Raw genomic sequence first — 14,850 nt, 5'->3', positions numbered from 1 at the left:
AATCATATGAATCATATGAATCTCTTATGAATCATATGAATCATATGAATTTCTTATGAATCTCTCATGAATCATGAATCATATGAATCATATGAATCTCTTATGAATCATATGAATCATATGAATCTCTTATGAATCATATGAATCATATGAATCTCTTATGAATCATATGAATCTTATGAATCATATGAATCTCTTATGAATCATATGAATCATATGAATCATATGAATCATATGAATCTCTTATGAAGGCTCGTGAAGTTGAATGAAATCCTTGAGAAGTTCCTTGTGAGACCTCCATGTTGGATTTGTCCCATCCTGATGACATCACATCTCATTAACCCTTGGATGGATTCGGGTGACCGTAAACCTACAAAGGATGGGATCTAATAAAAACTGTCCCATTCTGATGACATCACAGCTCATTAACCCTCAGACGGATTCACCCTACGGAGGATGGGAACTCATAAAAACAGTGTGAACGCCCCAGGGACTGTTCCGTTGACACAAAAAGGTGACAGGTTCACTTCCCGGTTAAAAAAGGAATAGTACCCTTCAGCAAGCCACTGTGAAATGCCATAGGAAGCCAGTGGGCGTGTCTTCTCCCTCCTCACCAGTAGGGGGTGCTGTTTTCTATGCGTCCCCAGCTCTGCCATTCTGGGAAGATCCCGGCCGACGTCCTTGGACTCCCGAAAGGATCGAACGCCATCTCTGTCCTGCTCTCTGAAGGTCCGCCCTCCCTGCGAATCTCCACCTATCACCATCATGACATTCATGAGGATTAATTGCCATACAAATAATTACAATTAAGGACTTAATTAAACACTGGAACGTAGAAAATAAAAGAATATGATCAAAATCTAGTCAAAAAACAATATTGTGCAATGGCTAAAGTGGCTCAATGAATGGGGGGGGGGGTGCAAACACAGACCTGCAAAGTTACCTAGTATCCCTTTAATGAATTTATACTTTGGAAAGTTGTTTTAAAAAGCAGAAATAGCCAATGTAAAAGCTCACAAATAACGGTTATTATATCAGATAAAGGTGATTATATCAGATAACAGTGATTATATCAGATAACAGTGATTATATCAGATAACAGTGATTATATCAGATAAAGGTGATTATATCAGATAAAGGTGATTATATCAGATAAAGGTGATTATATCAGATAACAGTGATTATATCAGATAACAGTGATTATATCAGATAACAGTGATTATATCAGATAACAGTGATTATATCAGATAAATGTGATTATATCAGATAAAGGTGATTATATCAGATAAAGGTGATTATATCAGATAACAGTGATTATATCAGATAACAGGGTTATATCAGATAACAGTGATTATATCAGATAACAGTGATTATATCAGATAACAGGGTTATATCAGATAACAGTGATTATATCAGATAACAGTGATTATATCAGATAACAGTGATTATATCAGATAACAGTGATTATATCAGATAAAGGTGATTATATCAGATAAAGGTGATTATATCAGATAACAGTGATTATATCAGATAACAGTGATTATATCAGATAACAGTGATTATATCAGATAACAATGATTATATCAGATAAAGGTGATTATATCAGATAACAGTGATTATATCAGATAACAGTGATTATATCACATAACAGTGATTATATCAGATAAAGGTGATTATATCAGATAAAGGTGATTATATCACATAACAGTGATTATATCACATAACAGTGATTATATCAGATAAAGGTGATTATGTCAGATAACAGTGATTATATCAGATAAAGGTGATTATATCAGATAAAGGTGATTATATCAGATAACAGTGATTATATCAGATAAAGGTGATTATATCAGATAACAGTGATTATATCAGATAACAGTGATTATATCAGATACAGGTGATTATATCAGATAACAGTGATTATATCAGATAACAGTGATTATATCAGATAACAGTGATTATATCAGATAAAGGTGATTATATCAGATAAAGGTGATTATATCAGATAACAGTGATTATATCAGATAACAGTGATTATATCAGTGATTATATCAGTGATTATATCAGATAACAGTGATTATATCAGTGATTATATCAGATAACAGTGATTATATCAGATAACAGTGATTATATCAGTGATTATATCAGATAACAGTGATTATATCAGTGATTATATCAGATAAAGGTGATTATATCAGATAACAGTGATTATATCACATAACAGTGATTATATCAGATAACAGTGATTATATCAGATAACAGTGATTATATCAGTGATTATATCAGATAAAGGTGATTATATCAGATAAAGGTGATTATGTCAGATAACAGTGATTATATCAGATAACAGTGATTATATCACATAACAGTGATTATATCAGATAACAGTGATTATATCAGTGATTATATCAGATAAAGGTGATTATATCAGATAAAGGTGATTATGTCAAACAGGAGGAGGAGTACCGTACCGGGGCGGTGCTTCCGGTGCCGTCGGGCTCACAGTCTCTCGGCAGCAGTCTGTAGTTGTTCCCGTTGTTGTTGTCCCAGAACGTCTGCTCCCCCGCCTCGTAACACACGCAGAACTCCACCTGCTGGCAGGCCTGTGTCATGACCGGGAAACAAAACAAAACAATAAAGTAAAGCACATCACAGAGGATTAAAGCTACATTAAATCTCACCAGTGAGCTCGTACACACACGCTGGCGCTGCTCTGCGGCGACACGGGCACACAGGCTCCGCAGCAACTTGTTATATGTCCTTATTTGTTTAGTTTTGTGCTGTTTTCCGTGCTGTTTTATGTGGTGACTGGTACACTAGGGATCACACGGTTGCAAAGTGTGCACCATGGACTATACATTTCTATGGAGAATGGAATGGAGACGGTTGGACCGCAAACTAGTATGGCTACTAGCATGGCTACTAGCATGGCTAATGCTGTCTGGCTGGATAGCTGAGTGCCTAGCTCGCAGACCCAGCAACATGGGCCGACTAGTGTACAGCGGGACCGAGCTTCTACAGCTACGGGAGGGCGAGGGAGGACCATCGCCGAACCTGCTGAGCTTGGTTCCAGGAGAGCTACTGAGGCCGCCAGGACAGGCACCGTACCATGCTGGGAGAGCCAGGAAAAGGGGGAGGAAAGGTGGCGTCAGGCAACGTACTCGGAAGGCTACAAAGCTACCACTGCCGCCGATACTACTTTGCAACGCCCGCTCACTGAGGAATAAACTGGACGAACTACGCACACAAGCGAGAGTCAGCTATGAATACTATGAGTCTGGGTTATTGGTTTTTACGGAGACGTGGTTTGTTGAGGACATGCCGGACAGTCTTGTACAGGTAGAAGGGTTCTCACATATACGCTCTGATAGAGAGGATAGCTCTGAGAAGCTAACAGGAGGAGGGCTCTGTGTGTATGTTAAGGACAGCTGGTGTCGGAACTATGCGATCAGAGACAATATATGTAACCCTTACTTGGAGCTGTTGTGTATCACGTTGAGACCATACTATCTGCCACGGGAGTTTTCTAATATCTTTATATGTGTTGTATATGTATCGCCAGATGCGAGGGCAGCCAGTGCAGCTAGACAGATCGCAGACTGTGTACACCGTCATCTTCAAAATAAGCCTGACGCACCTATGCTGGTCCTGGGTGACCTAAACCACTGTCCTCTGGAGAAATATCTGCCAGGCTTCCAACAATATGTGAAGTGTGCTACGAGGAAAAGCAACATACTGGACAAGAGCTTTGGTAACATCAAGGACGCCTATACAGCCAGAGCTATGGCTCCACTAGCCACCTCTGACCATAAGGCTGTCCATCTCACCCCCACATATAGATCTGTGTTTAAATCTAGCAAACCAGTCACCAAGACTATACATGTGTGGTCTGGTGATGCAGTGGAGGAGCTGAAGGGCTGCTTTTTATGCACAGACTGGGATGTCTTCTTTCACCATGCAGATGTCAACACAGCCACAGAGACAATAACCTCTTACATCACCTTCTGTGTGGATTCAATAATACCCAAGAAAACTTTTACAAAATATCCAAACAATAAACCCTATATCACAAAGGGAATCCAGGACTGCATTCGGAGAAAAAAGACAGCCTTCAGGATGGGGGACACAGCTGCTATGAAGGCTGAAAGTGAACTTAGTCTGCAGCTGAGGGAATCCAGAAGGCAGCATAAAGAGCGTGCAGAGCAGGAGTTAGCCAGCTCCAATATCAAGAGACTATGGGACTCTATCAGGAAGATGACAAACATGCAACCCACCAGGAAGCCCATGGCTGCTCAGAATGAGAGCGCAAAGGCAAATGAGCTAAATGATTTTTTTATGCGTTTTGAGACTGACACTGTCAAAGAATGCTGTGATGTAATAAATGCCTTACCATGTGATGGTGGTGATGATAGAATAATAATTGATGCTGGTTCGGTTACTAAGGTGTTTAAAGCTTTGCAGACTAACAAAGGCCAACAGGTGAGATTTAACTCGGCACTCTCTGATAAGGCAGTGAGTAGTACAGGGGCCCCTCAGTAGCTTGGCGGCGTAGCACGAAAATCGTTCAATTTTGTGATTAAAGCGCCAAATTTGGCAGAAGTGTTGATTGATATATTGGAAACAAAACTGGATATTGGGACATCAGAAATTCTCACCCTTGTGGGCGTGGCAGGCATTTTTCAAAATGGCCACCAAACCTTCCTAAATCACCCTCTAGCAGCTACAGATTTTGCCTTAGGAAGCTGAAATGTTGCATGAAGGTCAAGTATATGTTTGTGCAGCTGTGTGTGCGTGTTCGTGTCAATTGGTTAAAAGGGGGTGTGGCAATGGGAGTGGCCGATCAAAGAAATTGCATAACTTTGATATAGATGTACAGATTTTCACAAAATGTTGTGGAAAGGTTGGTCATGAACAGCTGAGTAACTGTTCATACCATCTTCCAAAAAGGGGGTGTGGCAGTGGGAGTGGCCTATGGGGCACCAAAACAATCGTTCATTTTATGATGAAAGCACCACATTTGGCGGCTCTGTTGATAGATATATGTTGAACAAAACTGGATATTGGGACATCACAAATTCTCACCCTGGTGGGCGTGGCAGCCATTTTTCAAAATGGCCACCAGCGGTTGATCAAATCCTCCTAATTTTTGTCCTAGTAAGCTAACATGTTGCGTGATGTATGTGAGTATGAAGGTGTGTGGGTGTGTTAATGCTAATTACCTAAAAGGGGGCGTTGCAATGGGAGTGGCCTAGTTAGCAGCAATATTTTGGGAGAATTGTTCAAATAGTGATACAAGTTGGAAATTTGTTACAAATCATCTTTGGAGATCACGCTTCGATTTAGAAAACCGGGCCACTCCTAAATCAAAGATGGCAGCCATTTTTTTTCAAGATGGCTGCCAACACTGTTTTTGCATTTCTGCATATCTTTTAATTATTTGAGGTCAATCACCAAATAGCACTCCCATAGTATGTTTTTGAACATTTTAAAACAGGAGTTACCATTTCTAACCATCTAAATTAAAACATTTCAAAAACACGCCATACAACTGTGCTCACAGTCAAACTCAACGACAAAATCTCATGACTTCTGAACATGTATAAATGTTTTCCCATCTAGTTCTGTGTCTTCCTCTGTGACTCCAGCCACCCGCATGTCGTCTCTCACCGCATCCTTAAACCGCCGCCTTGGCATTTGGCCTTTCGTCAGTGCCACCGTTTCCAAGCCGTACAGCCTCATGGCTGGTCCCCCTACCGTCCTATACATCTTCCCTCTCACTGGTATCCTTCTGTTACAAATAACTCCTGCATACAGAAAAACATCACATGGATGCACCTGGGACATATCAGTGTTGTAGCCTGGGGTTGATCGGTGTTTCGGGTCTCAACATGGGTGGTGGGTACGCAACATACACCCTCGCCGAGGTGACCCGGGCTGGGGTTTGTCAAGCGCCCGACTTACATCCCAGTAGCTACCCACGGTCAGTCCTCTTAGGGCAAGACAGGGCCTCTCAGGCCGCTTATCCGGGGCTACTCTGCCAGGACTGGGGGAGAGCGGAGGATATGGCATGTGGAGGGACTAGGCTCTGTAGATGGCCTCCTTTTTTTTTTAATAATTTTTATCCCGCGATTTTTGTAACCCATTTTTTTCACCCGGTGCCAATTTCCTAAGTGATCCTGGGCGCTACACCAGCCCTACACCAGCGCTACACCAGTCCCCCACAGCCAGGGAGGCCAGGGCCGAGCTCATGCTTCCTTCAGTGCATGAGAGCCAACTGACCTTCTTGTCACCTGACAGGGGGGAGTTTCCCTGGTTGGACGTAGCGCGTGGAAGGAACACGTTATTCCAACCAGTTCCCTTCCCCTCCATCAGGCGCCCCGGCTGTCATGGGGGAGGCGGTATAGCGACCAGGATTACTACATGTTTTTGTGAGGGTATTAACTACCCTAGGAGACACGGGGAGAACATGCAAACTCCACACAGAGTAGGCCCTTTCGCCAACCCCACCCTGGGTATGGGCGCTGATGACGCGGAAGAGAAGACACGCCCCCAGCGCCCACAGCGTCCCTGGCGGGAATCGAACCCAGGACCTTCTAGCTGTGAGGCGACAGCGCAACTGACTGCGCCACCGTGCAGGATGGCCTCCTGGCCGGGCTCCTCCTTCGTCTCACCAGGTCCAGGACCTGAGCGTTGCACCAGACTCCCCTGTTCTAAACATTTAATTCTGGCGTGATGGTTTCTTGGGCCGTGGTGGTACTACAGGCTCCACTTGCAGCTTGCTTGAATAGCCCTCCTTAAAGGCCTCACCATGGATTTGTTGGGCTTCCGCCTCACGGAAGACACAGGCTAGGGCGCTAACCCATATTGCTCCCGGATGCTGTCTACATTCCGGCTGTCAACCGTCTCTCCAGTGGTCACCAAACTATTCCTGGTTGTCACATAGTCTATTCCTATGAGCCACTATGCATAGAATAACACCGACACTGTCCTCCATCCGTTCCCTCAAAGTACTCCTTCCATTTTCTCAACACACTGTCTTTGGTTAATAGAACATTTCCAGGCATCCTTCATCACCTTAACCTCTTGCTCATCCTTCCCATCTCAGTACCTGTCTAAACAATCGGTGCAGGTCCTTTCCTCCCTCCTTGGTGTCCAACCTTTCATACAACTTCTCATACTCTTTTCCTTAACCCTCACCAATGTTCTCTCTGCCTTACCCCTTATCTCTTTGTACTCCTCCCTACTTTCTTCATCTCTCTGGCTGCCTTTCTTATCTCCTCCCTGAGCTCCACAGAGCATTGTTCTTTCTTCATCTTCACACCTAACATCAGCTCCCAGTACCTACCACAGGACTCAAGCCATGCTACTCGATATGCTGAGTTGGCACCTTCACCGTAAATGGTAACTCCTATTTGAAAATGTTCAAAACATACTATGGGAGTGCTTTTTGGTGATTTGGTAATTTACCTCAAAGAATTATAGTCAGAATTATGCAGAAATGCAAAAACAGTCACATTTTGGCAGCCATCTTGAAAAAAATGGCTGCCATCTTTGATTTATGACTGGCCCGGTGTCCTAAATCGAAGTGTGATCTCCGAAGATGATTTGTACCAAATGTCTCGCTTGTATCACCATTTGAACAATTCTCCCAAAATATTGCTGTTAACTAGGCCACTCCCATTGAAACGCCCCCTTTTAGGCAATTAGCATGAGCACACCCACACACCTTCATATTCACATACTTGAGCAACATTTCAGCCTACTAGGACAAAAACTAGGAAGATTTGATCAACTGCTGGTGGCCATTTTGAAAAATGGCTGCCACGCCCACCAGGGTGAGAATTTGTGATGTCCCAATATCCAGTTTTGTTCCCAATATATCAATCAACACTTCTGCCAAATTTGGCGCTTTAATCGTAAAATTGAACGATTAGGCGGATTTCTTGTGCCACGCCGCCCCACTACAGGGAACAGTTAGCTCGTCCCTTTTGTTTACTCTATACACAAATGATTGTGTCAGCTCACAACCCAATCAGTATGTATTTAAGTTCTCTGATGACACTGTTATCCTAAGTCTACTCACAAGTGAATGTGACATCAGTAGCCATACAACTGGAGTGGACAGGTTTGTAGGATGGTGTGATGAACACCACTTACAAATAAATGTAAGGAAAACGGAGGAGATTGTGGTGGATCCCAGGTCCATAGGAGACCACACCACGATCACCATTCATGGTCATGACATCAAACAGGTCACCTCCTATAAATACCTAGGAGTACAGATCGATTGTGAAATGAGCTGGCACACTCATGTGACAAGTGTGTGTGCAAAAATACACCAGCGCCTTCATTTTCTACGTAGGCTTAGACTCTTTGGTGTATGTAGAAACATAATGCTGATCTTTTATAGAGCTAGTATAGAGTCTGTTGTCAGATATGGTATCACTAGTTGGTTCGGAAACCTGACGGTAAAGTATAAATCTGAGATCCTTAGATTAGTCAAAATGGCAGGGAAGATTATGGGTATGTCCACACCCCCCATTACCCCCCAGGTCATTTTTGAACAGTCCACCATTGGGCTGGCTAAGAAGATTGTGTCAGACCCCTCTCATGTCCTACACACTGAGTATAGGTTACTGCCGTCAGGTAGGAGGTACGGGACCCATGCGTCCAACTACAATAGGTACAAGTACTCCTTTGTCCCTATGTCAATTACACTCCTCAATGATGCCCTTGCGGTGGACAGACGGCGGGGCAGGAGGTTTTGAGGTGTGCTAAGGTGTTGGTCTTATTGCACTATATGCCGAATGAGGTGGCTATTATTATTTATTATGATGGAGGGTGATGACTAGGAAAAACAGATTGTACATGTCACTGTGTGTTTATGTGTTTGTTTTTTTGTCCTTGTCCTGTACTGTATGGTATTGTGTATGCTGCTGGTCTGTGTGTCCAAGACACATTTCTCCCACGGGAGACAAAATAAAGTAAACTTGAAACTTGAGCCCCCAGATCTACAAGCTCAAAACGCGTCGCCTCACGCCACGTTTCCAGCTTGTAGATCTGATGCTTCTGATGCTTTAGTGTATCGCTGTAGCATGAGCCAAGTAGGACGTTGATTTAAAGTGTTAGTTAGAATATGGAGATAAGAGCTTTCTGCCTGACAACAATGATATTCAACATACAGTATGAGGACTGATACCAATAATGAAACATACATAATTAATTCATTAAATGAATGATGTAATAACTCATAATATGTCATGATTATGTAATAAATGTCCTATGTGGCGGGGTCCAGACACATACTAATATTTAATAATAATGATCCTACCATGCTGAGGTCCAGACACATACTAATATTTAATAATAATGATCCTACCATGCTGAGGTCCAGACACATACTAATATTTAATAATAATGATCCTACCATGCTGAGGTCCAGACACATACTAATATTTAATAATAATGATCCTACCATGCTGAGGTCCAGACACATACTAATATTTAATAATAATTATCCTACCCTGCTGAGGTCCAGACACATACTAATATTTAATAATAATTATCCTACCCTGCTGAGGTCCAGACACGTCATTAAGATGTCATAATAATATGTATTAATAATATGTATTAATATGTATTAATATGTAATAATATGTATTAATATGTATTAATATGTATTAATATGTATTAATATGTATTAATATTTCATAATAAATACCTGGCTGAGGTCCAGACACATCATTAATATGTAATAATAATATGTAATAATAATATATAATAATATATAATAATATGTAATAATATGTATTAATATGTATTAATATGTATTCATATTTCATAATAAATACTTGGCTGAGGTCCAGACACATCATTAATATGTAATAATAATATGTATTAATAATATGTATTAATATATAATAACATGTATTAATACCTGGCTGAGGTCCAGACAGAAGCTGAAGGTGTCGGTCTCTTTACATCATTAATATGTATTAATATGTATTAATATGTATTAACATGTATTAATATGTATTAATATGTATTAATATGTATTAATAATATGTAATAATATATAATAACATGTATTAATATGTATTAATATGTATTAATATGTATTAATATGTATTAATATGTAATAATTATATGTAATAACATGTATTAGTACCTGGCTGAGGTCCAGACAGAAGCTGAAGGTGTCTCTTTACATCATTAATATGTATTAATATGTATTAACATGTATTAATATGTAATAATATGTAATAATATGTATTAATATGTATTAATATGTAATAATATGTATTAATATGTATTAATATGTAATAATATGTATTAATATGTAATAATATGTATTAACATGTATTAATATGTAATAATATGTAATAATATGTATTAATATGTATTAATATGTAATAATATGTATTAATATGTATTAATATGTAATAATATGTATTAATATGTATTAATATGTAATAATATGTATTAATATGTATTAATATGTATTAATATGTCATAATAATATGTATTAATATGTATTAATATGTATTAATATGTCATAATAATATGTATTAATATGTATTAATACCTGGCTGAGGTCCACACAGAAGCTGAAGGTGTCTCTTTACATCATTAATATGTATTAACATGTATTAACATGTATTAATATGTATTAATATGTATTAATAATATGTATTAATACCTGGCTGAGGTCCAGACAGAAGCTGAAGGTGTCTCTTTACATCATTAATATGTATTAATATGTATTAACATGTATTAATATGTATTAATATGTATTAATAATATGTAATAATGTATAATAACATGTATTAATATGTATTAATATGTATTAATAAGTATTAATATGTATTAATATGTATTAATATGTAATAATAATATGTATTAATATGTATTAATATGTATTAATATGTATTAACATGTATTAATATGTATTAATATGTAATAATAATATGTATTAATACCTGGCTGAGGTCCAGACAGAAGCTGAAGGTGTCTCTTTACATCATTAATATGTATTAATATGTATTAATATGTATTAATATGTATTAATATGTATTAATATGTAATAATAATATGTATTAATATGTATTAATATGTATTGATATATAATAATAAATACCTGGCTGAGGTCCAGACAGAAGCTGAAGGTGTCTCTTTACATCATTAATATGTATTAATATGTATTAATATGTATTAATACCTGGCTGAGGTCCAGACAGAAGCTGAAGGTGTCGGTCTCTTTACATCATTAATATGTATTAATATGTATTAACATGTATTAATATGTATTAATATATAATAACATGTATTAATACCTGGCTGAGGTCCAGACAGAAGCTGAAGGTGTCGGTCTCTTTACATCCGTAGACGTTGTTGAGGAAGGAGCAGGCTACGTCCTGACTGGAGCTCCAGCCGTTGAAGGAGGCGCGCAGGAAGACGTTCTTCTGGAAGGAGATGTTCCTGACCTTCACCGTGCCTCGCAGAGAGCCCTCCTGCACCGCACAGTTCTCCAGGCTGACCCGCTGGGCCTGCAGGCGGTTCCGGAAGTCCAGGTAGTCTGCGGCGGGCTGGGGGAAGGCCAGGAGGAGGCTGGGGGGGGCGTGGTGGTGGAGGAGGAGGGCCTCTGGAGCTGTGACACAGTTATTATGCAAAGTAGTAACATGAATATTCATGTGGTCACTGCCAATGACAGAGATCTCATGGATTAAAGCTAGTTTAAATATCACGACTGAAAATGTCCTAATGTGCGATTTGTGAAACCGTGTGAAAGGATCCCCCACACACACACACACACACACACACACACACACACACACACACACACACACACACACACACACACACACACACACACACACACACGCACACACACACACACACACACACACACACTAGCGCCGATTCCTAAACAATGAATACACTATGTACAATCAGGCTTCTTTAGTAATATTATTCCTGCTGTTTTACATGCTGCCAACCATGTGAAGAAATCACAGATTCAGGCTTTAACCTTTGCTTTTATATGAAATATCCGAGACGATTAAGATATTATGGACGATGCTTCTAAACATGTTGCTAGTTTGACCACTTCAAATGCTCTAATCTTAAAATAACCGAAAATAGTCTCTCAATGCGTCGCAGACGCATTGAGAGCTTGTAGATCGGCTATTTTCGCTGCGCAACATGCTTCCATAGAAGACATGCTGGCTTCTATGGAATCCAAATGACTGAAATCAGTCTTGGCGAATGAGAACTTTAATCCATGAGATCTCCGTAAAAAAAAAAAAAAAAAAACCCAAATATATATGATCCCTGACTCTGAGAGAAGGGCTGGACGGATGTGACGTCATCCCAAACAAGACCAGGAGACCTGGTTCTGCCAGACCCAATAGCAGATCTCCAAGCTCATAACGCGTCACATTGTAGATCGGCTGTATGTGGTTACTGTAGGTTTTGTACTAATAATCAAATCTGCAAAGTAACAAGTAACTAAAGCTGTCATATGCTGTCATTGTAGTGGAGTAGAAGTAACAAAAAAAATGGAAAGGAAAGTACAAGTACCTCAAAATTAAACTGTGCATTGTAAGCACTTGCATAGTACTTGAGTAAATATACTTAGTTACTTTGCAGTACCACTGAGCAGCCAATGACTGACAAGCTAGCTAACACCAGGTGCACTGATTGCTAGAGTGCTAGAGTAAAGAGAGACATGGGCTTATATTAATGGTCTTAACTTAAAATGTATACATCACACAGCTTAGATCTTTGGATTAAATTAAAGAGCAGACCCGTGCCATGTTGTTGATGTAAAAAACATGTCTGTAGTGTAAAAAATGCGGCTTTATGAAAACACAGGGCATTTCTCCTCTGTCCTTCTCTCTCTAGGGGTTTTCAGTTGAAATAACATTGACAACTCCATAGACTTTTTGTGGTGTTTAAAGTTAAATATTTCCAAAACTACAAATTATTTCAAAATGAAAAATACAAGCACCCATGTACACAGTAGGCTGTTTTTTTTACATTTTGAATGGAATCTCTGAAGCATTCCTGAATGGCTGGGGAGGAAAAGAGGGACAGACCTACAGACAGACAGACAGACCGACAGACAGACAGACAGACCGACAGACAGACAGACCGACAGACCTACAGACAGACAGACCGACAGACCGACAGACCTACAGACAGACAGACAGACCTACAGACAGACCGACAGACAGACAGACAGACAGACAGACCTACAGACAGACAGACAGACAGACAGACAGACAGACAGACAGACAGACAGACAGACAGACAGACAGACAGACCTACAGACAGACAGACCGACACATCTAATAGCCAATAGCAACAAAATGGCCGATCGCGGTTACAACATTTTTATTCCGGTGGATAGAGGAGACCCTCCCCCTAACCCCAGACCCTCCCCCTAACCCCAGACACTCCCCCTAACCCCAGACACTCTTTGTTTACATCGTGGCTTCCACGGCTCTCCGAAGATAGTCAATATAAGGTCAAAAACTATATTTAAAAACTATAATTAATGAATACCTGGCAGAGAATGTGTTGTTTTGACGATGTTTGGTGAGACACAGAAGGGCAGAGGGATGCAGGGACGCCAGGGGGGTGAAGTGTAGACCTCTGACATCTACACTTCATGGAGTACATTCTTTGTACTGAATTAACCGAATGAACCAGTGATGATGTCGTCGACTAAAACTATGACGAAAAATGCTCGTCGACTACCTTTATTCACTGACGAAAACTAAATAAAAACTAAATAAAACTAAGCTTTGATGACTAAAACTAAGACTAAATATATTGACAATTTCGTCAACAAATAAAAACTAGACTAAAATGTTAGTGAGGGAAGTCATTTTATATGTGGTTGCACTCGGGTGTTGCGCTCTGAAAATAGCCGATCTACAAGCTCACAACGCGTCGCGCTGCGACGCGTTGTGAGCTTGTAGATCGGCTATTTTCAGCATGCAACCAAGTGTAAAATCAGCCATTATGACGCCATCAAGGCACCGCCACAATACATTATAGTCGACTAAATCAACTGTAGATTTAGTCGACTAAAACTAGACAAAAACTAAAACATTTCAGATGACTAAAATGGAATTTTATTCAAAAGACTATGACTAAAACTAAATCAAAATTTGCTGACAAAATCAACACTGGAATGAACGGAGGATAAAGTAACAAAAATATCTGCTCTTTTTTGGAAGAATGGTGAAATCTTACAATATGGCTTCCATTGGTTGTTTGAGAAAGAAACCCGGTACCTTGCGGGTCCGACAGGCGCAGCGCGGCCGCAGCGCCCTCTAGGTCAGACAGGTGGAAGTGCAGGTGGTCAGTGAACTCCCTGAAGAGATGGACGGTGGTCAGAGCCAGGCCGCGGGAGTCGGACCACACCACGCTCTTCTTCTGCTGCTGCTGCTGCTGCTTCTTCTTCTTCTTGTTGTTCTGGGAGCTGCTGGGACTGCTGCTGGAGGAACACACTGCCGCCCTGGTGGTGGAGGTCGAGCTGCATGCGGACAGAATATGTAACATTAACTAGTTGTACGAACTCTTGTTTTATTGTTTTTATTGGATCTTGTTTATTTGATACACTTATTGGTTTTATCTCTTGCTCATTTGATGTTCCTATTTGTCTCATCTGTTTAAGACAGTAGGAAGCTGATATATTGTTTAAGACAGTAGGTAGCTGATATATTGTTTAAGACAGTAGGTAGCTGATATATTACACTTTTATCTTAGTGCTAGGTATATTCTTAGTTGCTTGTTTTAGAAGAAAATGCACTTCAGAATGTAATGTAATGTATTTGACTA

At 40.1% G+C, this 14,850-nt stretch overlaps 1 protein-coding gene across 1 annotated transcript in view; it reads right to left on the bottom strand.

Annotated features, from left to right (window-relative positions):
• Positions 1-218: 218 nt before the first annotated feature.
• The window catches only part of LOC311059643 (protein phosphatase 1 regulatory subunit 3C-B-like), a 26,645-nt gene continuing 12,013 nt past the window's right edge, over positions 219-14,850 (bottom strand). Inside the window, exons 3-6 of the mRNA XM_084077657.1 lie at positions 14,304-14,545; positions 11,334-11,647; positions 2,472-2,603; positions 219-754 (exon numbers count right to left, since the gene is read on the bottom strand). Coding sequence (XP_083933783.1) covers positions 611-754; positions 2,472-2,603; positions 11,334-11,647; positions 14,304-14,545 — 832 coding nt within the window. The 3' untranslated portion in view covers positions 219-610. The remainder of the gene's footprint in view (positions 755-2,471; positions 2,604-11,333; positions 11,648-14,303; positions 14,546-14,850) is intronic.

Source organism: Gymnoscopelus microlampas (genome assembly GCF_963454915.1).
Source record: "Gymnoscopelus microlampas genome assembly, chromosome: 14".
In the NCBI taxonomy this organism is placed as follows: Eukaryota; Metazoa; Chordata; class Actinopteri; order Myctophiformes; family Myctophidae; genus Gymnoscopelus; species Gymnoscopelus microlampas.
The sequence above is the reverse complement of the archived record's forward strand: the minus strand, read 5'-3'. Positions and strand labels throughout refer to the sequence as shown.